Source organism: Eurypyga helias, unplaced genomic scaffold (genome assembly GCF_000690775.1).
Source record: "Eurypyga helias isolate BGI_N326 unplaced genomic scaffold, ASM69077v1 scaffold10520, whole genome shotgun sequence".
In the NCBI taxonomy this organism is placed as follows: domain Eukaryota; kingdom Metazoa; phylum Chordata; class Aves; order Eurypygiformes; family Eurypygidae; genus Eurypyga; species Eurypyga helias.
Window position 1 is genome coordinate 17,215 of NW_010226254.1, and position 27,531 is coordinate 44,745.

The 27,531-nt window shown below is 40.8% G+C and overlaps 1 protein-coding gene across 1 annotated transcript in view; it reads left to right on the forward strand.

Moving 5' to 3' along the window:
* AFAP1 (actin filament associated protein 1) overlaps positions 1-26,158 on the forward strand; it is a gene marked incomplete at its 5' end in the record, with an annotated part of 41,195 nt that extends 15,037 nt beyond the window's left edge. The window contains 12 exons of the mRNA XM_010152248.1: positions 363-455; positions 1,811-1,895; positions 5,127-5,276; positions 8,533-8,744; positions 10,200-10,345; positions 14,233-14,350; positions 15,827-16,081; positions 17,878-17,992; positions 19,441-19,605; positions 20,156-20,346; positions 21,063-21,224; positions 25,691-26,158. Of these exons, the coding sequence (XP_010150550.1) occupies positions 363-455; positions 1,811-1,895; positions 5,127-5,276; positions 8,533-8,744; positions 10,200-10,345; positions 14,233-14,350; positions 15,827-16,081; positions 17,878-17,992; positions 19,441-19,605; positions 20,156-20,346; positions 21,063-21,224; positions 25,691-25,717 (1,719 nt within the window). The remainder of the gene's footprint in view (positions 1-362; positions 456-1,810; positions 1,896-5,126; positions 5,277-8,532; positions 8,745-10,199; positions 10,346-14,232; positions 14,351-15,826; positions 16,082-17,877; positions 17,993-19,440; positions 19,606-20,155; positions 20,347-21,062; positions 21,225-25,690) is intronic.
* Between the last annotated feature and the right edge of the window lie 1,373 nt (positions 26,159-27,531).

The window sequence follows — 27,531 nt, forward strand, 5'->3', positions numbered from 1 at the left end:
TGGATCTAATCCCACTTTTTCGTCATCATAATGAAATTAATTTGGTGGTGTCAGCTGAGTTCATATTGCAAAACTAGCACATGAAAATCAGCAGCGCTCTTGGTTTCTTTATTCAGGAGAGCCTTGGAGCTTAGCTTGTCTAGAAACTGAAACCTTCCACCTCTAGACATTATGTCTCCTGCAGGTCATACATGAAGTGACTTAGGGAAGCAGTGTAGAGAAGTTGGTGTAGTGGCAGCCTGACACCTGCCAGCCTAGTAAATGTCTGGGGTATTCTTCTTCCCATCTCCCTTCACATTCATATATAATTTCTCTGGTTTCTATTTTGTGGATAATGAATAAATTTTGCCTTGTCTCCTAAGGTTATAAAAGATGTGTGCAGCAACTGTACAGGAGCGGTAGACTCCGATGGGCCGTTGTCTAGTTCTCCAGTTCACAAGACGGAGCTGGAAAAGGTAGTTATCAAAATGATGAATGCAGAATTCTGTGTGATTACTTATTACAGAGGCACTGCTAGACATTGTTTAGGGCATGTTCAGACCACAAACCTGAAACTGAATTTAGTTTCTGAATTTCATGTATTAACTGTTTCTGGGGCAATCTTCACTAACTCTTTGCTGACTCATGCTGGTTTAGGCTATTAGCCCCTGTGTCATATTTGCTTGCTGGATACGTGCACACATCTTACAGAATTAAGATTCTGCCATGTCTATTCATTTGGTGACGAACAACCAGCAGACTGGCTTGTATCCAGTCAGAGCTTCTCTTTAGCCATTTAGGGTGTAGACTAAGCAGGTCTGATATGTGTGCTGGGAAGCAGAGATGCTCTCCATCAAGTGCAAAGAAGGATGTGACCCTCAGGGAACAATAGCTGAAGATTATACAAAAGTTTTAAGGGAAAGTCTTTTATTTTTAAGGATTTAGTTCTTGAAGAGCTCCCCGGGCGTGCTGAGGTCACTGTTTTGGCAGACCCTTTCAAGCATTCATGCCTCAACACAGAAAATTGGCTATTCAGATGTGGTTGTCTCTGCTGCCCTGACTCAGCAGGACAGGAGAGCAAGAATTAGGAAGAACAACCCTGCAGTGAGTGATCAGTACATTGCCAGCACCGATTTAAGCCCCTGTTCTGTTAAGGTATCCATGTGAGCAGACCACTCTGCAGACCCGGCTTAAAAGTCCCACTGACAGAGGTTTCATCACCAAATTCCTGGTGGCAAGTTCTACCCACACAAAGGAAGGATGCTGCAGTCAGTACTGTTACGTTGCATTGCACCTGGGAGCAAAGCAAGTTCCATGACAGCTCAGACATCCTGATTTCACAAGGCCAAAGCTGTCGTGTGTGCATGCTTGCATTCTTCATGGCTTCACTACTCATGAGCAATGGGGTCATGAAAAGTTCTTTATCGCATCATCCTATATCTACTATGCAACCGTTACAGAATAATCAGTGCTGAAATTTATTTCACAGTCCTCTTTTTTTGGATATTGAAAGTACTGAAGCACCATGTAAGAATGCACTCTTAATTTAATATATATTGTGTAATAAAAAGTGCTGCATTATGATTATTTCACTGTTTTGAATGTACTTTCAAATATAGACCTATTTTGTAATTTCTGGGCTTTTCTAAAGCCTATATGGCAATGTAAAAAAACTTCTCTAAAATGGAATTTACTGTCTTCTGTTTATCTTCCAAGTGGATGAGAGCGTGAGATGTGTTTGATTTCACAGTATGCCTAATTTTAAATTGACTCATGACACTGTTTGGTGTAGGTTCCAACATTATATGTCAACTAATCTTTGTCCCTGCAGAAGTTGTCATCCGAGAGGCCAAGCTCAGATGGGGAGGGTGCTGTGGAAAATGGCATCACTACCGTGTGCAATGGGAAAGAACAAGGTACGTCTCAGATCCACAGATGCTTGATGTAATTAGTAAATGCATTTAAGGAGTGATTGGTAGTAAAATACCTGGCTTTTGTCTTTTAAAAATAGTAAAGTTTTTTGATATTTTTATTAGGATTCAATTTAACTTGAGAGCTGAATAAGGTCAAGAATGAATCCTTAAAATTTTGCTGAAACAGAAGGGATTTGATGCTGTAATTGTGCAGGTAAAATCAATATAAGTAGTGTAAGGAAACAGAAGTTTTGACTTGGACAGATTTTTAGGTCTTGGGCGACCACTATAGGCAATGAACAGTTGCTTTTAGTAACTGTAACTATAGTGGGTGTATAGCTTCTAAGCACAGAAGCTATCTTTGAATACTAGAAGGAAAGAATCATGAGAATTATATACGGATATGTATGTAGATGCACATATACACAGTTTGTATATGTGTGTGTATACACAGATACATAGCTATAGAAACTATTTTGTATGATCATTTATATTAACATACTAAAATATATATAATCATGTAATATCAGTGGTTTTGTCAGTATATATGTATATAATTTCACATGTGCTACTTTGGAGCCATGCATGTTTTGTAGTCCTTATAATCTAACAGAGGCACAACCCACAGCCAGAGGGAATTTTGTCCAAGTTGTATCTAAAAATCTCAACACCTATGCTCTCTTTCCCACTGCCTCTCTGCTTCCCAAAGTAGAAGAAACTCTGTGACTTTGTTAACTTGCCATATAGAAATGGTATCATTTAGATAAGACATGTTTCTGCAGCTGTCAAGCTGAAGGGTAATGTGAGCTGCAGGGAGCACAGTGTCAATACTGGCCTTGGTGCCAGTGCTGTCTGGCCTTTTGACTCACTTCCTTTATCTTCTCCCTGGGTCATTTTCTAACATATCCTGACTATACAGATCTCTGACATACCCAACAGTATAGAACAACATCAGATCTTGTAGTTTCTAGAAGTTGTGGTACATGGTTAAATTTTCACTCTATAAAATCTTCTACTAAGCTTTCAAAATGTGCACTGCTGTTTTAGCCTCTGAAACCTGCTGAGAAACATCCGTGACTCAAAAGCTGTGTTGTCCATGATGTCCAAAAGGGCCTGGTGGCTCAGGTGCCCCAAATGAAACGTTTGCTGCTGGAAAACCAGCCCAGCTGAGATGTCTCAAGGAGGGCAATTAAAGTCGCTAGTTGCTTTTGAAAATTGTGACCTTCAGTATGTAGTGATAAAAATCATGGGCAATGAGATTAAAATATCCCTACTATACTTTTAAGTGATTATAGATGAACTTACACTATTTTTTTAAACAATGGATAGGAAATGCTTAAGGGAGTACGTGGGAAGGGACACTCTGGAGAGCAGTCATCTCCAGCCATTACCCATCAGCCAGACTCTACCCCACTTAACCAGCTGCTTGTTTTGCTGTGGGAAAGGAAATTAGAAAAAAAGGCTTTTGTGACAAAAATCACTGGCAGTCAGGCAATTAACATATTCTTTAAACTCAAAAAGATTAAGTCAGGAAGGCCTTATTTCTGCTGCCTGTCTGTTCTGCAGGAAAGTGAAAGAGCAGTGTCAAGGAAAGAGAAAATGTTAAAACAAAAAAGCACTGAAACGGGCTTATTCCACTGTCTCTTCATGCTCTTGAGAATCGTGCCTTTGGGTTCTGTCCCAGAGAGAGTTTTTCTCAGTCTCTGGTGTTTTTCAATGCTTTTCACCTCCTCCCCACGCAACAGCCATAGCCTGTTGTCAGCTGCTGCTGCGTGAGACAGAAACCACTCTGCAGGCAGGTGCTGCCTCGAACATGGGAGCTTGTTGCCTGTTCAAAGAGCTCAGTATAAGGTCTTCCCTTAGGAAAAAGAGAAGTAACCCTTTGCTTGCAGATGCATATCACTGTATTGGAGTTGGCTGGTGAACAGCTATCCATGCCTGAAAAGCTGCCTTTCCCCTTCAGCACGCAGCTGGTGACAGATTTGTACAGTCTTGGCAACAGATACAATTTCTAAATAATGTTCCATGATTCCTAACAACTAAACTAAATATGATAAATTATGCCATTGTGAGCCCCAAACTGCTTCTCTGTTTTCTGTGCATTCTTCTGCCGGTTAATCAATTCATATAGTCATTTCTCATACGTACGCTTTGTCCCTTTTTTCCTCAGTTTACACAAGTCTATAACTACTAAATGTTCACTATTGCAAAGGGAATCGATGTGTCAGGGATAAAGTTACAGCAGCTCAATCAGTAACTATCCTAAATGTATTTTTCATCAAAATCATGTATCAGGGCAAGTTGAAGGATACTTTTGCTGCTCAGTCAGTTAGCAGAGAGACTTTTGCTCTGTTGATGGAATCCAAGTTAGGCCCCTGAATCCACAACTTCTCTGGGAAACCTGCTCCAGTGCCTCACCACCCTCGCTGGGAAGAACTTCTTCCTGATATCTAATCTAAACCCCCCCACTTTCAATTTAAACCCATTACCCCTTGTTCTGTCACTATAGGCCCTTGTAAAAAGTCCCCTTCCAGCTTCCATGTAGGCCCCCTTCAGGTACTGGCAGGAAAGTCAATGGAAGCATAGACTGGATGTTAGCAAAATACCTCCTTTCAGCAGAGCTTTTTCTTTCCATGGTCACAAAAAGTGCTAACTTCTAACCCTTGAATGCTTATACTGATCCCACTAATTTAAGTGTTAGTAGTTAATTTATAAGTCTTGTCTTTCTAAAAGGTCCATTGTGAGAAGATACCTTAACCTAATTGTACATGGCAGGAGTATTTTTGCTAGGCACGCATATTCTGTCTTTATCATGTCCTTAATTGTTGAAGTATTTTGAGGTAAATGTTTAGGAACAATAAAGGATCATCTGGCTGGATTTTTATTCTTGTGTATATGAGCTAAATTCATATGCAGGTACCTTAGTCATACTGATAAATTAGACTATGAGTTCTGTGGAAAGAGTCTTTCAGCTAGGTTAAATTAAATAAATTAGAAGCTTGATTTTTGTTTTTCTTATCCTTCTGAATACCATGATTTTATGGCACAGAAGTTATTTATAGGCATCTTCATTAGAGAGGGCGTATAATGTTTATCTCATTGCAGTCCGCAATGCCTGTACAAATGTTCATTTTGCAGAGCGTTGTTTGTCTGAACTACTGTTTCTATTCAAGATCTCTCTATTCAGCGGTTAAATTAAACACACTAAAATACACACTTTTGCTTTCTTAATAGTGAAAAGGAAAAAAAGTTCAAAATCAGAAGCCAAGGGAACTGTGACTAAAGTAACAGGGAAAAAAATAACGAAGATCATTGGTTTAGGAAAGAAAAAGCCATCAACAGATGAACAGACCTCATCAGCTGAAGAAGATGTTCCAACATGTGGTAAGTGATTTTCCTCCTTGAGTCTTAAGGACATTGCGACTAAAACTTTATAAAATTATAGCCTAGAAATTCCTCTAAAATTGCTTTTACTGCTATAATTCTTCCCCCAACAGCAGAAGGTTGCACACAGGCTGAAAGAGGAGTAAAGTAATGGAGAGCTTATAATTTTAAAAGAGACTAAAAAAACCTTGACTTTTTAAATAAAATGGTAGCACATGCTTGGAAGGAATATCATTGCTTTTTGCAAAGGTGAGGAGGAAGAGGAGTGTGGACAAAAAACCAGAAACGAGCTGTTTTCTAAAAAATGGATATAAAATTATTATAGGTTGGAATATGAAATAAATTTAGATTAGGAATTAGAAGAAGCTTCTTGGTAAGGGTTCAGTTTTTTTATGATGGATCATGGTGAGGTTTTATGGGATAGCAATCAAGACAGCAGTCAACTGCCAAAATGATTTGAGTTTAATTGTGGGTTCCTAAAGTGGTACATATTGGGCAAACCTTGAATGAAGTAACCAACTCCTAATGTTGATCACTCCATATGACAGCCGTAGGGCTTGGCAGCACCAAGGAAGCACATAAAAAGGCGTGCAGAAAATGCTTGTCTTTTGTATCTTAGCTGTTAATGTTTGCTCACAGTTTAGGACTTTATGCAATGCACTTAGATGATGTCCTCACAGCTCTGGTATTTTCAAATGTGATGCATTTCCCTGTTTGCCTTCTGGTGCTCCAGTATTAAGTAACTCTTCCATACATGAATAAAAAGTTGAATGCACCCTTCTCCCAATCCCTTAAAAAAAATTCCATAGAAAGCAAGCAGTGAAGCAGTTGCACTGGATTCTGAATTTGGATTTGCCTTTTCCCCTTTAATTGACAAGGAGAACTTTGGGAAACCCAGAAATCTGTGAGTAGGCAGCAGTTGGCAGAACTCATCGGAGCATGAAGTGGGATAGGTGCTTGCCCAGTGTGAAAGAAGCAGATCCATGGACCACCAGTGAGAACATCACAGATCACAGGTGGCTCTCAAGGCACACTTTGGGAATCATTCACATAAGCAGTCTCTGATTAAATAAGTGTGTGTCTATATTTCTATACATCAGCAAAGTACAGATGTGATTTATCAACCAAAAGAACAGCTGGGAAAAGCTGTGTCCAGCCAGATGCATTGTCTGAAGCATCTGGCTTCCATAAAAGCACAAACTTCCGGGGTCTCATACTCCATGACTATTCTGTATTATGTGGGACATTAACCACAGCTGTACAATTTAATTCCTAGTATTTCTATCGTTATTTCGGATGTGGACATAACTATAGCCATTATTGTTGCCTGCATTTGTCTCTACTCAACACCACTTGCAGATTTTATAGGAAAATATATAAGTGTCTAGGCTTTGGACATGGGAGGAAGTCTTTGCAGAAGGAGTTTCTCACCACCAGAAATTTGGCTCAGTGCAGTGTCCTCTGGGAGGTTGCTTCATAGTTGAAAGCTTTTACTCTTTAAAAGGCTCTACCTCCCATGAACAAAGGGAAAAACCCAGCGGGGCTGCAGGGGACACCCAGCTAGGGTGGGAACTAAAGCTCACCTGCACCCAATGTCATGGCAAAGCTCTTCCCTACAGCATCACGGGTCTTTGCCTGCCTGTGCTAAGCTGAAGTGCTAATCCCCCAACTGGGAACACGCTCAAGGCATTTTGGTTGTGTCAATTGTGGAAGTTTTAAGCAGGGATATGTGGGAGGAAAAGCATGGGATCCTGCTTAGTTCAAGTGAAGTAGGAGGGTTTGGAAGAGATTTTTTAGAGGTGCACTGGGAGCACAGGGAGAAAATATACTGTCTGAAAAAAAAAAGACTCAGTCCAAAACAAGCCAGCTGGCTTGCACGTGAAGGGTTTTTCATTTCTAGGGATTATATTATAACACACAGCTATACAAGGCTTTGTTACAGGAGGAGGGAGGAAAGCTGGAGAGTGTGATCATCACAAGCAGCCAAAATCAGAGAATTGTGCACATCCTCCTTTTTTTTATGACACCTTCCAAGATGTGTGCATTCCTGATCTGCTGTATCCTGTTGGATGAAGCTTTGACTTTGGAGCCATAATGTTGGAAGGGAAACCCAGAAAAATTAATGAGAAGTCATAGTTCTAATGAAAACCAAAGAGATCGCTATCCAACAGGATTAAATGAAAATCAGATCTGAGGTAGAAGACACTTTCTTTACATAAATTCTGCCCTGAGCGAGACAGCATTTATTTCCCTCTTCATAGCCTGTTTGGAAGCAGCAACATGCTGCATTCATGTACCGTTTGTAATGTGGAAGCAGAAAATATTTTTTTTTTTTATATTCCCAAACTAAATGAGGCAGCAAAACTGAGCATTGTCTTGATTTTAAAGTTTGATCCTGGAATGATTGTTACTATGGGCCAGAGAAGGAAAACCACAAAATACTACCCACTAATGATTATTACATACCTAGACACTGTATCCGATATACTGCATGATAAGAAAAATGCGTTTCTTTAAAAGGCAATTGGTTCATGCAATTTTCCTTTGTTGTAAGGGTGATGTCTTATCCCTGGAATCAAAAATCTTTGTTTAAAATTTTGTCTTAAAGTCTAGCTAAATTTCATATACAATTACTTCTGGAATTTTAAAACAATATGAATTTTATTTTTATTGGCATTGGTAGTGATCTTTGTTGCAAACCAAACGTGCACTCTTCTTTCTAAATGAAATATAACATCAACACTTGATAGGTCTTTAAAACACTGATTTTGGATGTTACAGAAGATACTTCATCACCTAATTATATAATACAGACTGTGGTTTCCCCAGGAAAGTTTGGTCAGCCATAGTTATCAAAGCCATTACACATAGAGAAGGTGGGTCTTCTGTGTGAGCACCGCAGCTGCCTGCGTGCCTTTTTATCACTGTGCCTCTCCAATTCCCACTGAAATCTTGGGGATTGATGTACTCCTGCTCATCCAGCTGCTGCAGTGACTAACAGAACAGCCATTTGCAAGTGAGTGGGATCACATCTTTAGATGCTTTTCTCTAGGTTATTGGCACAGTGAAAGTTTTCATTAAAAGAAGTGGGGCAGGGTCATTTACTTGTCTTCCTAAAATCCATCTCATCTTTATAATATAAAGAGGAATAAGTTGTTTAAGTACTAGCATTACATTGGAAAGTAAGGGGTTTGGTTGGTTTTTTCTTTTCAAAAGAAGTCAGGAGTAAAATATCTCACGTTTCATTTTATTGCAGGATATCTAAACGTGCTCTCAAATAACCGTTGGCGTGAGCGCTGGTGCAGAGTGAAAGATAATAAACTCATTTTCCACAAGGACAGGACAGATCTGAAGACACACATTGTTTCCATCCCTCTCCGTGGCTGCGAAGTCATCCCAGGACTGGATTCAAAGCATCCCCTGACCTTCCGCCTGCTCCGAAATGGGCAGGAGGTCGCTGTGCTTGAGGTGCAGTGATTGCTAAAGGCTATGATCTGTAGGAACACCCACAAGCTAAATTAGAGAAGCACTTTCATACAACCTGGCCATGCAAAAAAGTCTTTGGAATAATATTATTGCAGAGTTGGATAATAAGTACTGGAAAGAGAAAAAAAATGTTAAGAGTTGTAGGCAAATGAGAACTGAGATTTAATGCAGTTCAGAAATCTTCTCAGTAAGATGCTTTTCTCTACACTGACCTTCCCTTGAACTGCTACTAAAATATCCCTGCTCCTTCTCTATACACACTTTAACATCAGGGATGTAATTACTTTGGGTGAGTAACTTAGCAATAATTAATGGATTGCTGTTGATGGGATCTCTAGAGTTCTTAACTCTTATTTGTCTGCTATTGATGTGAGCCACTTTTACTCAGTCTGTGTCCGTATTCAGGCAATTCTGCAGTAAGAAAATAGTGAGCCAGCATCCTGGTGAGTGTCTCGACACACCACACGTGTACGCACTGGCACACGCCTCGCACTATGGAGGTCGTAGTTTCATCTGTGTTAGGTGGGTCAGGATTTTTTGGAGGGCTTTATTCATCATATTTTGAAAACTGAAATAAGACACTTAAAACCAAGTCTGATGAAGACATAGGAGGAAGGCAACCATTTGTTTTCAGTGGCAGGATGGACACTGACCACTTTGGATTTCCAACTGCAAGTCACGTTGGTCTCCTGTCCTTGCAACCAGGCCTGTTATATGTGAGCAATTCAGAGAAACTGAAAAACTGGAAAGTGGCTCAAGGAACTGTGAGACACTTAAAAACAATAAGAAATTTTGAAAGTGTACAGTTTCGTCCTCCACCTCCACCCTTTTTTTTTCCCCTCCATTTTTTATTTTGCTACTGTTAACTTTGTAACTGGTGACTTGAAGCAAAATTTGAAAGACTGAAAATTATTTTAACAGTATTCATGTTTGTACTTGTGCCATTGAACGCCATCAGCTAGACAAATGTATTGGAATTTTTCAAAAAACAACACTAAAATTTCTTCTACTATTTCATTTTTTCCCTTTGTTTCCACTTAGGGCTAAGATTTTCTTCTTAGGAGTATCCTAACTAAAATCCCCAGCCTGGCATAGGAAAAGAATCAGAGCTTTCTATTTTCTGAAGTATTAAATAAGCATGAATTGAATCTAAATCCACAAGTCTCAAACGATGATTTTTTCTTCTTTCTTGGAGATTGCCCACTTTGTATTACATCATAACTGATGAGCACATAGCTTACTTAAAGTGCACTCCTTCTAGCGAAGCAGACTTAGTAAGAAATCCTGGGGTTTTTAGGAGTTCAGCAGAGAGAAACCAGAGCCTCTCATACAATGTGGTAGCAATTTGTCAGCCCAGAAGAATGTGCCATTTGGAAATAAAGCTCAGCTCAGTAGCAGACTAAAGACCTGACGTACGCCTTTGCCTTCTCCTCGCAGGCATCCTCCTCTGAAGACATGGGCAGATGGATAGGAATTCTGCTGGCTGAAACGGGGTCTTCGACAGACCCTGGAGCTCTGCACTATGACTACATCGACGTGGAAATGACGGCAAGCGTCATCCAGGCTGCCAAACAGACGTTCTGGTGAGAGGTGTTCAGCTATCCGGGTGTTCCCAGTGCTGTGAGAATTTATATCTGTATGTTAACCCCCCCGCCAGCCTTTGCCAGATACTGAACTCCTGAAGTGTTTCAGCATCACAGCATGTTAGTTGTGTTTATGATTATTGTGTTGGCATCCTGCTAAGTTCCGTAAAAGATGCAGACACCATTCAAGTTTACTCAGATCTTTACTTATTTTTTCAGTGTCTCCTTATCAAATGCTATATTTTAATATTTTATTTTGCCTGAAGACTTAGAAGTATCCTTGGAAGAGAAAAAATATGCTGAAAATCAAATAAATATGCAACTATGTCGTTTGCATTTATCTTTTGGCTGTATTTGCCATACATATAGCCAATATATTAGCCAATATATGCTGTACACTAAAAGGGCACAGAAAATTTAAGTCTTGGATAGCCACATTCTTAGTGCTTCCTCCTCAAGTTTTTTTTTTCATTAATTAAAAATTTCATCAAGCTCACACCAGTCCAATTAATTTCTGGGGTTTAATTTCGGAGGTGGAAGTTGGTAAGATGTCTAGGGCACAGCACAGCACGGAAACTCTGTTTAAATTGCAAATCAGTAGCGTGAATTCCCCATCACCCATCCTGTGCGATGAATGCGATGCATGCTTAGCATATATAGTGATACACATGCATGCTTAGCATATATAGTGATACACATGTCCAAAATTGATTCAGGCATTACAGCAGCCTTTGGAGAGATGAGACGGTCATTTTTCCTTGGCTGGATGAGGTTGTTTAGAAATGGGAGTGAGGGACCAGTTGAGCCAGGCGGGATGCCGTGCTACAGAGGTACCCGGTGTTTTCCCAGGGTCAGAAAGCGGGTGGCCTGGGAAGACAGCTGGGAAAGACATCATCCCTCACCTCGCTGCAAAATGAGGCTACCCACCCGAATTTGGAATTCGTGTGACAATATATTAGGGAATCACACCCCATCTTCCCATCATAACTTTGAACAGACTGAAATTTCTTTTAAAAAAAGAGAAAACCTTCAGAGTTTTCCAAAAGAAGACTCTCCTGCCATTAGAGAAGTGTTAAAAGAGGTTTAATGAGGAAAAGGGGGCAGCTTCATTCAGGATCTGGTTTGAATGACTTCTGATAGAAATCAGTGACTCAGTGTTACCACAAGACCAGCTTTGTGGAAACCAGGTAATTTTGATAGAATCAAAATGCACTTAGCTTACAGACTTATGTTAATACTTGTTTTGAAGTTAATAGGGCTAAAAGGTTTATGCTGTGTTGACATGTATTTTTGCTTCAGTCAGCATCTAGCAATAACCACATTTAAGAAAGAAATAGAATGGAAACCTTTTCCCCCTGAATACTGCTTGGCTTTCCTTTTCTGAACAAATGTGATATTAATTGGAGACAAGTGAAAAAACATATGCAACCAGACCACGTGTTAGAAAGGAATGTCAAGCAACTTGCAAACTAGCAGAATTCCTCTATTAAGAATTAATTAAAATTCATTGGGTGTCTTTAAAAGACTGTAAGAGCTTGTCGATAAGCAACTAGAATAGCTGTCTGCTGATTTTCAGCTGCTCTTAGAAAATGAAGAGAAATTACAATGACACTTAAGTGTTAATAAAATACTCTTGCTGCCCTTTATAGAATGAATATCAGTATTCCAAATTAACTGCATTTATCATTAAAGCTTTGATTATTGCAGTCAGTTCAGGATTACTGGTTATTGGTTTCCTGAGACATGCTTTGCAAAATGATCAGCACCTCATTCATAGTCCCATCAATTTTCTGCATCTAAGTCAGTATGTATCTATGAAATGCTGAATAAAAAATGCTTCCAAGCAGGTTTTTTCCATTTGTTGTCCAATCTAGCAGTTTCAAAATACAATTAACTTACATGGGTGCATCTGTAAACAGGATTAATGAGGCTTAGTGCAATAATGCTTATGAAGTGCTTGCAGCTACTTACATAAACCTTAGCTTCCTTTGTGGTGGATATAGTTTCTACAGGTGCATCAGATGTCATTAATGAATATCCCAGTTTTCAGGCATGGTTGTTATGCATCACCCTACTTAAATAGAAAGAAATACAATAGTGGCTCCATATGCAGTCCTTTAGACTAAGCAGAAACACTTGAGTAGTGTTCATTAAGAGAAACAGGAAACAAATGCAGCCCTTTAATAATGTCTAATAAAGTATGAGATAGGAAGAAATTAAAAATATTTTCATCATGGAATTTATCTTGGGCTTTTTGTTGTTTGTTTGTTTGAAGTTAGAAAATCTTCAGTCTAATGATTATTCCACCCCTGCCCTGCCCTGAAAGGCTCACACCGAACTGGGCAGGTTCATCCCTCCTGTGAGCCCGGGACTCCTGGGGCTCAGGTGAGCCACAGTCGGATGAGGTCTGTCTCTCTGTGAATGAGAAATTCAATGGACTCCATGTTACCCCAAAGCCAAAAGAAAGCAACCGTTGAAACCACAGAATTCTTGAGCTCCAGCCAGTGCTATAGAAGACCCTCTTTGCTGTAATAGGGCCTTATCATATTTTATGAATGTCAGCACGGGGTCTGAATAGTTCCATTGTTTGGGATGGAAAGCTTTGTTTTTCCATTAACTTACACCTAAAGCTATAGAAATTATTTGGGATCTCACTCTATATATTTCAGTGGTTGCTACAAAGGAAAACTCACTCTTGGGGTCATCATTGCTATGGGGCCTGATTCTAACATTTTCTGCAATGTAGATGTTGTCCAACAAGCCTTGTGTTGGGAGCAATCTTGCACGTGTTCTGCAGAATTCCAGTAAAACAAGCTGCAATGTTGATTTTGGGGAGAGGGGAGAAAACAAACAAGCAAGCATGTACATATATGTAACACCATATATAAGTAACAAGTAATAGGATGGGAGGAAATGGCCTCAAGTTGCACCAGGGGAGGTTTGAATTGGATATTAGGAAAAATTTCTTCCTCAGAAGCATTGGAACGGGCTGGCCAGGGAAGTGGTTGAGTCACCATCCCTGGAGGTATTTAGAAGACATGTAGGTGTGATACTCAGGGACATGGTTTAGTGAGGGACTTGGCAGTGTTAGGTTTACAGTTGTACTCAATGATCTTAAAGGTCTTTTGCAACCTAAATGATTCTAAGATTCTGTGATTATATATACATATGTATACATATATATATATATATCCCTTTTTGAAGTGTCCAGGGGGCTCAGATCCATGTGAAACAGAGCAAGATGAGTCTGTAGAGCATTTGCATGCACAATTACCCAGCCAGAGAGTTGGGAAGCATCGTGCCATTGCGCACACTCTATCCAGCCAGAAGTTCTGATTTGGAAATGATAAAAAATTCCCAGATTTTAAGGAAGAAAATAGTCAGCAAATTTTGACAGATATGTGAACTTAGATTTTGTAGAAGTTCTACCTTTTTTACAATTTTTTTTTCTGGATTTGATTCTTGTTTATCCCAGTCCCTACGTTCACATCCCCCCTGAACATGCATGCACCCAGAAGCACCTGCTTCTCCCCAATGCAGACAACAAGGGAACTTTTATCGGACACTGGCAAGCTGGTTTATAACACAGACCAGCAGGTTCCCATGTAAACATGCCACTGAGCAGTTACAGCTGTTGCCCTCCTGGCTTTCACACAGTTCTATCTCCACTGTAACAGCAGAGTACAGAAACATATGTTGTAATATTGGCTGCTAGCAGCAACATGTGAGTAGCAAAAGAAGGAAAACTGTCCTCAGCTTTCCTGCAGAATGTGAGAAGATATGTGCTTCCAGGCTACATAATCAGATACAGGGAACATACCATGAAATCATCAATTAGACTTAGGTTCAAGCACTGTTTTTTATTATTTTTATTTTGCCTTCTTCAGCTTTATGAACAGGCGAGTTATATCTACAAATCCGTATCGGGGAAGCACTGCCAATGGCTACGCCTGTCCGAGTGGAATGGCACTTCATTACGATGATGTTCCCTGCATAAATGGATCGGTAAGAATTGAATTTGCACAGAACAAATGGTTTGCATGTGTTGAATGCATGGACATCTGAAAATTATATTATCTAAAAAGCCCTGCTGGGCAGTTTCCAAATGAACTCCTATTTTTTTTGATTGGAGGCTGCAAACTTCTCTCACACCTACAGAGTATTAGGGGTGCAGGACATACTGTTTACATTAACCTGCACGTGAGCCAATGTGCATTTAGAAAGCAATTGCCTGTTGAAGATTTGTTGCCAAGACCTTGAATATAATACTCACTTGAGGGGGTATTTTTTAGATCACACCAGACCTGGCAAAATTAAGGAGTCAGTTACATCAGGCACTTTTTGGTGTCTGTGAAAAAAAACCAAAAACCAACAACAAAACCCAAACACGCAATCCCTGGGGCCACATGCCTAATGACAGCAGGTACTGCTCACCCCGAAGGGGAAGCACAGTGGTCACTTGCATCTTTATAATCTGCAGATCTGATTGTAGGTAGGTGTATAATAGGACTTAACGCACAGTGGATGTTAACCCATAGAAGGATGTGGTCCTCAGGAAGATTTACAGCGGAACTGCAGCCTGTGTCAGCTCTTAATTTGGGTTGCTATATAAAGGCCCCCACTAAGGCTGAATGCAAGACAAATTCAGAGTTTTAAAGTGTTAAGTGGACTGCAAGTTCAGTCCTCCATCGTGTCTTAGTAATGTCAGAAAGATGGTAGAAAACCCCTCTTGGGAACACCACACGACCATATGTGTGGTGAGGAGTCTGAATGTGTAGTTCTTGGACGTGCTCAGTCCTTTGTATAAGCATACTGCCACAGCCAGGATGGATTAAGGAGGGATATTTGGCAAGCAGGTTGGTTTCTTTTAAGATTCATTGAATGAATCACTGGAGCATTGTTGTTAAGCTTTCCATTTTTCTGAAAAGAAAAAAAAAAAAATGGCCTGTAGCTATTTTAGCTGGTTAGCTCAGAATAATAATTCTTCAGCAAATAGAATGCAATACTAGCATACCAGCAGCTGGTATTCACTGAAAAGACCTATAGCCTGAAGAAAACAAAACAAAACAAAACAAAAACCCCAAAACTGTTAGGCCATATTACTTTTAACAACTCATGTACCAGATGTAATCCCACAGAATCATCTGTGTAGCCTGTATTGCCCTGTTAACACAGTCTGCTTGTGCCCCCTCAGTGCTAGAGCTAACAACTGAAGTTGCAGTCTGTGAAACAGTAAAGGTGGCAGGGTAATATGGAAAATGCAAAGGACTGAAGCTATAAGCCGTGTAATGCAATGCTTCCTTTCCACCCTGTGTCCTCCCCCTGCTTTCCAAATAGTTTGATTCAAGCGTGAGCAGTACGCATGTGCTTGCTGAACACTGAGAGCTTGCTGTGGCCAAAAGCAGTGCTAATGTTTTAATTTCGCTTAGGAGGTTCTGCATGGTGTATGGTTTACTAACTGCCAAAGTGTATGTGTTGCAGTGGGAACCAGAAGATGGCTTTCCTTCTCGTAGCAGGAACATTGGAGAAGAAATGCTTTATGATAACGCAGGCCTGTACGATAACTTGCCGTCTCCAAAAATCTTTGCGCGCTATCCGCCAGCTGACAGAAAACCCAATAGGTCATCTACTGACAAACTCTCCTCTAACCATTACAAATACCCTGTCTCATCCAATCTGTCTTCTGCTCAGTCTGTCACTAATACCTCTGCTGTGGGGAGGGGATCTGGCACGCAGGTACTGTACTGTTTAATACTTAACAAAGCTTTTTATTTTTTGCTTGTTCTGTTTATCTGGTTGTATCTGGAGGGCTTTGGGCTATTTATTGTTAACACTTATCCCTTATTGTTACCACTGAAGTGCTTGGAGTTTAGTCATGAGCCCACTGCAAATGAAATAGGTTTGCTAAGATGTAAATTCTGATGTGGAAGTATTGGCACCTGGGCAGGGCTTTCCCCATAAGCTCTGGATGATTTACAGGTTGTGGATAACAACAGAAAAATAGATGTGACCTTCCACACTTAACCTGAATGCATATGTAGCTGCCTTCTTTCTCCTCAGTCAGTGATGACTTCAAAAAAAGGAAGTGAAATATGACCTGGCTGTGACAGCAAATTTGCCTCTATAATTTGACTAAGCTACATATTACATATTATATGGCCATATATATTGTGAATACACATATATATCATAACATATATACATACTACTTGATAATTGTGTATACTGTGTGTACCGTATTTATATTACTGCCTGTTGTTTTCTTCGCCTGAAAAAAACCTAAACCTATGTCTATGCTGCTATGTGAGGGTGGCCTCAGGCTTCTGGACCTCAGCTGAGCTGCAGAGCTACAGAGCAGAGGAAGCCCTGTGTGCTCAGCCTCAGTAGCAGACAGGCAGACCCCAGCAGCAGGGCAGAGCAAGCCTTGCTCACAACCACGCCAGGGACCTCCTCTAGAGCCCCTAGCCAGTCTCCAAAAGCTGGTCATTGGCATAAGCCTGTGAATGTATAGCAAAGATGGGTGGTTTTCAATCTAACGTGATGTGGAAAAGTTAGATAAGTGTTTCCCTTGTGTAAGGTACCTGTCATATTGCGTGTGAACTCACTTAACCCCTAAGAAAACTTAATATTGGAATATTAGAATTCAGTGAAGTTGCAGAATTGGAGGTGGACCCGAGCAATAAATTGTCTTGATCCTTGGCTGCAGCAGCAGGCTTCTCGTTGCACTCCCAGTTCAGTCCTCAAAAGCTTTTGGAAGCAGGTGACCAGAGCATGGCACACCTATGCCCTGTGCTCAGCTAAGGCATCCCCTATGGAAACACTATGATTTGTCAGGACAGTGTGGCTCTTCCCAGGGTTCAGTTCATTGCAGGGCAGCCAGCTAAGTGGAAACCTCTTGGACATGAGACGTGTTGTTCCTGTTACTCTTGTGAGCTTGCCTGAACATTATTGAGAGGTTGCCTTTTTTTTAAGTAAGAAAAGATTTTTAATTAGTAGCTAGAGGTTGTATAAGAGGAAATTGATATGTTAACTCCTACACATTAAAAATAAGCAGTAATTATACTCTTTTGAAAAACAAAATAAATCTCTGCACCACAAGGATGGCATGGTTGTAGAGTAAATAAGAAACAGTGTTGAGTTTTTGTGTGGCAAACCCAGGTGGGTTTTTCTGCATGAAATGAACTCTGACTACCTGTGTTTCAAGAATCTTAACGGCATAAAGTTATTCAAAGGTACAACTTTTCTGCCTTGCAATGGCTTTCTTAATATAGTAAATGCCAGAGTTTTAAATAACTTGGAGACCGTGATGCCACCAGAGATGGGGAGTTTGTCTCCTTGTTATCCTGTGTGGCTCCCGTTGAGCAGGCAGCCCTCAGAGATGACATGTCCGGAGGAAGTGCTGTCTCCAGATCAATCAATGTGTTCTCCAAGCAGGAGGCTTTTTGTCAAGCTTTGCCCTTGATGAAAGGGCGACTGTAATGCCAATGGCACAGGAATAGCTGGAACCCATTTGTACTTTTGTTTTCAAACAGTTTAAAGGCAAGAAGCCTCCTGCGACTGCTAATGGGATCACTGGGAAAGGGAGAACTTTAAATAGCCAGCCGAAGAAATCTGAATCTGTGTCATGTGTGAAGCGCACAGCGTCCAGTAAGTATTTCTCCTCACTGCTGCCTGTCTTGTGAATGGAGTCATGAGGATACCCAAAATAGCTCTCTTAGCAAACAAGATAAAGACCCACTGTGGTTCTTTGGTGGCTGAGCAGCTGAGAGGGAGATGCTCACCAAGACTTTGAATAGGAGATATTGTGTGCATTGGTGACTCATGAGTACTCCAGCCATGTCACGGGACAAAAGGTTGTCTTACGCAGAACAAGAAATATGTAGAGATGTAGACCCGTGGTTGCAAAATCGTGAGGGCAGCAGGAGAAAAAAAAAAACCAACAGGGTAATGATTCTTCATTTGGAGCAGAGACTAATTCTGTATTCCTGTTGGAAGAGGCATATGAGAAGCCAAGAAAGATGTAATAACACTGTATAGGTCAAAAGTGGAAGCACTCTTATCACTAATGAAAAAAGAGGTAAAACAGAATGATGAAGACAGCCACACAGCTCCAAAACTTCCTCAGAGAGAGGAGATTTCAACTGGTGAGTGGCACATTCAGAAAGAGGGTTCTCCTGGGAAGGTGAATTGCCTCTAGGAAATCCGTAACGGGGATTCCTTTACTTAAAGAAGACAAGAGAAAAAAAACTATAATCATATTTTTAAAATATGGATTCAGAAATACAGCTTCTGCTTCTTCATGTGTGGTTTTAATCCCATTATAAATTTTTAGGAAGTCATGGATTTAATGGCAGCAAGAGAAATTTGGGTTAGACTTCAGGGGAAAAAGTATGTATCTTCCTAACCATGCAGGTCAATTTGTAGTAGCATAGACAGCTGTGGGAGTAAAGGCATCTCTGTTACTAAAGACTGACTAAAACTGGTTTGACAACTGTTTGTCAGGAATAGTTTAGTTGACATTACGTTCAGATATGTAGACAAAGTGATCTGTTAGCTGACCTATTTTCTTTGAGTCTGCAACTGGAACAGAGGTATAAAAGGAGCTGTGATATAAATTAGACCACAGATACATGTGAGCCATGAAATGAAAGCATTTATATGGAAAATTTAGAAAAGAAAAAGAAAGCTCTCATGATCAAAAAAGTGAGAACATCTTTGTATTCTCTTGTATCAGGTGAGAAAAGACATGTGCTTTAAGCACTTGAAGTAGGAATGGAAACCAGGCAAAAGGGCAAACAGACAGTTCTTCCTCTGACCCCTTTCAATTAAAAATCAAGGGTTCAGAGCTAAAGAAGTCTCCTTTCCTTCCTCTGAACTACACAGAAAGGCAAGGCCATTTTTCAAAACCAGTGTACTGTAAGGTAACTGGTATGTCTCATCTTCCCTGTATAAATCAACCTTGAGAAAAATCCAGTGGAAGAGGGATGGCAAACCAGTTTCCCAAACCGTGACATGCTTCCTGTGATGACCAGTCTCAGGCATTAGCTTGGAGTTTCAAGTTAAAATTAACCATAAGTAACTACAATACAATACAGATGCGGAGCAGTACAAATACGGCAAGAATCGTGTGGAGGCAGATGCAAAGAGGTTACAAAGCAAAGAAGAGGACCTGCTGAAGAGGAAAGAAGCGCTCCGGAATAGGCTGGCCCAGCTCCGAAAGGAAAGAAAAGATTTGCGTGCTGCCATTGAAGTCAATGCTGGTATGAGGTGCTTTTTTTACTGGATTCTGCCCTGGGTAGGCTTAATTATCCAAGTAGCTGTGTGTTCTGTGCTGAAGACATGCCACTACGTGAGGTTTGGTTTTGATGTTCAACAGTACACTGTAATGTCTATATTTGCCTTCTATATAGATATGAAATATATAGGTGTATATATTTATTTTATAGACATACTCGATATATGTGTATGTGTGCACACCTATGAAATGACACAGATGTGGACTTCAGACAAGCAGAACATGGGAATGATTTTATTGTGACTGGCTACTTATATATTCATGACATGGAAAAATAACAAAACAAATACTGATTTGAAACTAGACTAGAAACCTAGGGAAGGCACCTGAAAGAAAGCATTTGACTTCTGTTGCTAAATGTTTGACATGAAAAAGTGTTTTTTGTAAAGTACATAACTTTTTTGTGATGTCACTGATTTTCTAGAGACCTTGTTACTTACATTTACTAAAAGAAAATTATTTCTGTAAGTGTCAATTTAAGCTTCTTATTGAAATAACATTGCTGTGGATGACAGGCAGGAAAACCCAAGTGATTCTTGAAGACAAGTTAAAGAAGTTGGAAGAGGAGTGTAAGCAGAAGGAGGCTGAGCGTGTAAACCTGGAGCTAGAACTGACCGAGGTGAAGGAGAGCCTTAAGAAAGCCTTGGCTGGTGGCATCACACTGGGCTTGGCTATTGAGCCCAAGTCAGGAACGTCAAGCCCACAGGTATAAAAAGTCATTAAACACACAAATACCAATACCAGGGGCTGGGAGTGTTCTGCTTTCTCAGCTCCAGTAAAATGAGTGGGAACTGGGAGTTTTTGAAAGTTTTATTAAGCCGAAGAAATAAGAACTGTGTTACTTGCAGTCTTCCCCTACATCTGGTGTGCTTTCTACAGCAACAGGGAGCAGGTAGACGTGGGAATCACAGCAGTATGTGTTGGGCTAATGTGCAAAAGCTGACACCTTACTGTCCTCAGTGATTGTACAAGTGAATGAACTGAGACGTTGCTCCATCCCAGTGAGAGTTAAATGCACCAGGTATTTGTGCAGTGACGGAGACCTGCTGGTGCCAGTCCCCTATCCGTCACTGTCACCCTTTGCAAGGGCTGCATCTCACTCATTCACAATGGAGCGTGGCAGTCCTGGCTTATGCTGTAGACCTGTGTCAGAAGCCGACATCACAAGGGTCTTGGAGGGATGTGACAATTCCTGTGGATGACCCAACGTTGTTTAATTACCGAAAACAAACAGTTTTCATCATAGAACACAACTTCATTTTGCTTTCTTTTGTTGTAACCTGTTTTTCATTTATTCATCATTATTATGAATATGGTTTCTTTAAAAAAAAAAAAGTATATGCAGTTCCAAGTCTAGATAGAAAACATTGTCCATGTGACACCTTGGAGGCAACTCAGTGTTGGCTTTTCACTCTTCATTAGTCTCCAATTTTCAAGCACCGAACTTTGGAAAACTCGCCAATCTCCAGTTGTGATACCAGTGATACGGAATGCTCAATACCTGTGAACAGTGCAGCAGCTCTGAAGCGACCTCCATCGTCAAATAATTCTCCATGTCGAGGCCATGTCCTTCGAAAAGCAAAGGTGAGCTTGTTTTCTTTTTCTGTCCTTTTTCTTTCTTAAAGAATTGTATTTACTTGTGGAGAGAGAGAGAGAAGGAGAGAGGGAAAGATTGGTTTCTGCTGTATCTGTGGGTGAAATTTAGTATTAGGAAGAGAATATGCCATATCTGAATTATTTGTATTACTATATAAATACTGCTGATTCTGGGGAACCTTTTGCAGAACAATTGGTAAGGATTTTAGAGACAGATTTGACTCTCTCATTCCCTGTTTCTCTCTGTTCCTTTATAGATTTAATTTGTAAGGTAAGTGGTCTGTAGTATAGACAGTCCATCTAAAATGCATCAAGTTCCACTAATTGGTGTAGCAGAATAGGGGTTAAGAGAGCACTGTTATAGTAAGTGTTCTGAAACCACCTAAGATCAGGTCTTATCTTTGCCAGCAGCTGCAAGAAAAGAATAGTTCCACATTATAATAATCAACAAGGTGTTGTTCAAGTATCGAGTCTTAATGTATATTTAAAGCAGCAATTGAATTAATTTAAATTTAGTCTCACAAATACCAGGCTGAAGGTTGAGGACCTCCTGTATTGTTAAGAGTTTTCTCATTTTGTGCTTTAGTTAAAATGAGATTTTTATGACCATTGTTTTGGGCTAAATACGCTAGCAACATAAGCATGTGGGCAGCACATAACCAAAGGTGACAGTGACAGCATTGGCCCAAGCTTTTATTGATGAAGTAGGGTTCATCGCTATTTTAATTATAAACAATATGTTGTCTTCATTGATTATATACATTTACAGTGGCTGAATGTGAACTTAGCACCTAAATGTGGTAGATTCTGAAAGATTATCATCTCAACAAATAATATGGTTTTCTGGCACATCCTAATCTCTCTGTTTCCTCCTCCCCAGCCCCTTTAACCTCTCTAGGGTGCCCAGGCCATAATTTACTTCTCCCACTGTACCTTATGTGAGAGTTTTCTCACCCTTCTTCTCACACCATTTCCTCCATCCTTTTCATGGACATCAACTGCTTTTTCTTACAGGTAGCCCGATTCGTTTAAATTCAACTAAGAATAATTAAACTCAGTGTAATAGGTTTCAGTTCTATTTAACTTTTAAGTTTGCTGCTGGTGTTTCAGACCTGAAGAAGGATTCATGTGCTCTAAAGCTCACCTGTGTATTGCAATTATACTCTAATTTGTTTCATAAAGATACCATCTCTAACTATACACTTCATCTTAGATTTGCCTGTTAGCACAGCGTTACTCAAGGAATGTGGTCTAGAACTAGAGCACAGGCCTTGGGGAAGGGAGCGTGGATTTGTGCCGCACGCTGGACAGGCACGTTAAAGCCAGCCATTTAATGTTTACAGCTGGACAAACCACGGCGCTATAAAACTCTAAACATTTTTGGTGTAAAGAACACCTTCCAGCTGCAATACATTCTTTATGCTCAGTATATACCAAACAGGAATATCCCTGCTGGGGTGTTTGGTAGCGCTGTGCTTTGGGTGGCACAATAGGTTGGTCATGCTCTTCTGTAGAGGAATCCTGGATGTAAGATTAGGCTAATCAGAAAGGATATGGAGCTACTGAGCATATTTCCTATCCTGGGAAGAACAACTCAAAGTATCCAATTCAGCTTTAACAGCTTTTTCCTAAAACCTCATGCGCTAAACATCAAGAGTGAAATTTTGCTGAATTAGCTAGTGCAACCCAAGCTGTACTGAGCCTGTTGGCAAGGCCCTGCAGCCAAAGCCTGCCATCAGGTACGCACCCGCAGCACACCCCGCTTGCAGGGGGAGTTCACCGTACATGTGCGAGGGTGGAATTTGGCTCTCAATTCTTTTGGCCTTTTGCAGTTATGCATGAGCCCAGGCCTTAAGGATGTGGCTAAAGAGAGGGCGTCACACGCGAGTATCTCAGAGCAGAGCTTACTTGGCTCTCCATGCATGGATATCAGTGCAGTACGTGGGCGTGAAACAGATTGGACGTCCGTGCTAACGCTTGCATCTTCGGCGCCTGGCAAATCTCCGAACGTTGCAAGGGAGTTAGTTGTATAAGCATTCAAAATTTCAGATTTTTTCTCCACTATGTATTTGAATGCACTGAACGCCTCCCTTCTGGCTCTTTCCTTGCATGAGGGACACTGAGCCTGTCACCCGCCAGCCTTGTGCTTGCAGCCACCCTCACGTCACCGTCACGCTCATCAGCCGGCAGCGCGGCACTGGTTTGTGTCAGCAGGTTTGGAGGCTGCTCCACCAAAATCTCTCTCCTCTCAGATGCACTGACACGCAAGGGAAATACAGAGAGAAGCAAGAGGACAGGCTCAGGGTTAAGTCTAAGAAGCCACAGCAGTTTGGGGATTGGCTGTTTAGCACACACCCTGTACACAGACACATACATGCATACAAATATTTGGAGTTTTTAACTTTTCTGTTTGCAGCATGCTTCTAATTCTTTTAGAAAGTAATAATGCATATTTTTAAGAAGTCAGAAAACTTTTTGATTGTAATATTGTTAATCTCTACTTGGCTGGAAATGGAGACTGAATTAAAATGTGGAAAACAATATTCTGCATCAGCATTCCCAGAGAAGTAAAATACTCCAAATATCCTTGCTGCACAAGAAAAACAATTATTTAACTGTTTCACATTTCAAATGAATTTTTAAAACCAAACTGTTATGTGTAATCAGGAAAGTTCAGTGATTATTTCTGGTCTGTTTCAAAACTGGTGGGCTGGTGAATGTCAGCAGCTTACATTTTGCTTATGTTCAGGGACTGGAGAAGAAAACGAGCTCTCCCATTTCCCCAGCCCCCAGTCAGGCGGTCAGTGTTGGCTTAAACTTTCTTTCATTGGCATGGACCTGGCCGAGAGATGGAAAAAAAGAAGTTCCTTCTGCACCTGCAAAAGAAGCTACTGCTTTCAAGGCTTATTTAACTTAGAAAAATTCTCCTCCCAGTTGCTTAGCCAATGACTTCCTTTAGAGCTTTGGCAGCATATACACAGAAAAACTACATTTAATATCCTTTTTAAAGTAATTTAATTTTTACCGATACTGTGTTTTAAGTTTAGGTTTACCATAATTCAAAATGTAAACCTGAATATTTAAAATATATTGTATTTTAATAATAGTACCATTTCAATGAAGAACAAAAAATCCCCACAAGATTAAACAAATAACAAATGTCTACCTGCTGCAAACCCAAGATTTATTTTTTTTATTACATTGCTAAAGCAGCCACTAGCTGTGACCTTTACTGTCAGTTTACAGTGGTTGAAGAGGTGTCATGGTCATGCAGCTGTTGAGCCAAACAAATGCTGTGGCTGCTCTCAGCAGCAGAAACAGATATTTACGTGGATAAGTAACGGGTTTCAGTCAGAGCTCTTAAATGCGGAATGAGTGTTATATTCAGGAATTCAGGTTGGGAGCCAAGTCAGCAGGCTGCCTGCAGAGTACCTCTGCAGAGTGGTTGGGTGGGAGAGGGAGAGGAATCTGTGGACCCCAGGGCCTGGCTAGGAATGCTGGGCGGTTGCTCCATGGTGATTACTTCAGCGGGAGGCCAACTCCTTTGTATCTTCTGATGGCTGCAAGGCTTTGATTCAGGGAGTAGGTACAGTGTGGATGTCCTAGGGTGAGCCCATCCCTCTTCAACTCTTCTGCTTCTCAAAGCCAGAGCCAGAAGTTGGATTTTACTGGCTTAGCAATACGAATCTCATGATTTTCACTTACGAGGCCAAAGAAATGGCAGTACCTTGCCCTGAGATACATGGATGAAAACATTATAGATTATGTGCTTTGCAGTTGACTGCAGGTGTCACTGTCAGCTAACAGGTGGGGAAACTGAGGCTCAAAAAGGCAAAGTGGTTTCTTTAACTTTCCAAGAAATAGCTCAATGTGGATTATGTATACAGGAAAGAAATGCAATGTAAACTAACTTGTTTTTTCTTTGCCCTGCTTGTAAGTCTCTCTACAGCAGTAAGTTGCCCTTTTTCACCCTAGAAACGTGTGTCTGCCCTGAGTTTAATAATAAAAAATTGAAGAGTAGCAAAGCAATCACTTGATGTCAGCTATGAGAGAAGTATCTATGAGTGCTTCCTGCTGTCTGATGCAAGTTAGAAAGCTCAGTCAGCCTCTCCCTTGTTCATCTCCAGCCGAGTGCTTTAGGCCAACTGCAGTGTGCGAATCCGCTCCCCAAGTACCCTTTGCAGAAAACAAACACGGCTTCTTTGCACTGCACTAGGGAAAAACTTGCAATATGTAGCTGCGGAGGGGTAGAAGCTGCACACAGGCGCTATCAGGACATACTTGTTACCATTCCCTAACTGATTTGTGGGCAGAAGGCTGGATCCAGTGAACTTGATGGCAAAACAGTTACTGACCTCAGTTGACACTGGCTTTGCAGATCTGATGACATCAGTGAAATACCCTGATTTCTCGAACATTTTCCGGATCTTTATTTTTTTTTCCCCCCCTTCCAGGAATGGGAGATGAAAAATGGAACATAAATATAGCAAAACCACTCACTTTCCATAAAGGCCTTACCTGTTACGGACCAAGACGTAGGCTGCAAAAGACTCATCTGAAAGGCGGTATCAAGCGATACAACATGAGAGGTTTTTTAATTCTGTTAATGGTAGCTTGGCGCTAATTTGCCTGTATTCCCTCTACTGTATTGCTGTGTAACTACGTGTGCCCCTTTTTGTTAGCTGTAACTCTTTATTTCCACCTCCACTGGTAAAGAAATTGAAACCCCAAACCAACCATCGTACGTGAAAAGGAGCATCAAGTCGCAGTCGAAAGCGTGCTCTGCTGGAACAGTGCAGACCGGCCGCGTTGGTCACCCCGCACCAGATGGCCTGAACACCGCTGACGTCTGGTGCGTCCCGACGGCTGGGAAAGCATTATGGGTGAGAAGTACTCTTACAGGTTAAAACTGACCTTGGGAGGTCTGCCGCAGGGGAGGCGGAGTGAAGTCTTGCTCATTAGCAGTCGCCTGGCTGTTAGCGCTTCACGTGGCAAAAGAAAACGGCAGAAGACGGCTTGCAGGCCGGGAAGACGGGAGCTCTGCAGGGCCGCTGTCCTCTACGCTGCTGTGAGACCGTGTGATGACACGACTCGGCTGTGAAGCACTTTTACTGTTTAGACAGATGCTTTTGTCATTGAGAGATAAAAAGCTGCCATACTTTAGGGGAAAAAAAAAAAAAAAGGCATTTTAGTACATTCTCTTTGTTAGTATTCCACCAGAAAAACACCACCAGTTGTTTTCGAAGGTCATGTTGTCGAACTATGATTTGTTCCTGATTTTTTTAAAAGGTAAAGGGTATTTTTAGATACTGCTTCTTTTCTATACTTTTAGAAAAAAAGACAATGTAATTGATATTAATCCTCAACAGATAATGGCAACTCAGAATAGCTTATGCAGTCAGTCTTGTTTTGTTTTTTATAATATAGTATTGTTAAACTTGAGTTACAGAACACTGCTGTACTTATGTTTCCTTTGTCTTTTCAGACCTCAGCTATTATTTGTGAGGAAGATGGATTGAAAAGATGCTAGGTCCAGGCTCTCTTATAAAAATTGGGGATTTTTCTCAGACAAGAGTCCATTTCTGTGTACTGGGAAACGGCATCTTGCATTGTAGTCTGTAAAATTATAGAAATCTGTTCTTCTTTGTCTCCATGTCACTCCTGAGAACTGACATACAGTAAACTGCCAACTAAAGTTCTTGAAAATCTCATGATTGGCTTTAAAAATTCAGGAGAGAGGGGAAAAAAAAACCATATAATGACTTGGGTTATTTTAATTTTTTCTCTCTGGGTTTTTTTTAGGCCTTTGGAGAGCCTTCAATCACATTCTCAAGATTTTTTTTTTTCTCTCTTCAACTGTGAGGACTAGGAATTTAATTTAAAAAATTAAAATACTACTCATAATTTGAGATAATCACAGATGTTAGGGCTGGAGTCTTGATAATTAGTTAAGATCTGCAATTAAAACCACAGACGTTGGCAAGAGAGCAGTTATCAAGGATCACACCCCTTTGTGTCCCAGCCTGCAGTCTGTCTCTTACCTTTAGGAATAGGTGTATATAACTCTTGAAGGGTAGACTGGGATTCCCAGCTGGATGCCAGAGGACTTCCTGCAGGAGCTGGTGGGATTGGAAGGCACAGAGCTGTCACAAAGACCTGACAGCTGATTAGACACAGGTCCTGTCCCCACATGCAATTCGTGTCAGAGATCCCATTGACCTCAGCAGAGTAGAAATGGGGCCCAAAATGAGAAAAGGCTCTTTGCTGCTTGGGACTATGCTTTGTACAAAGTGCT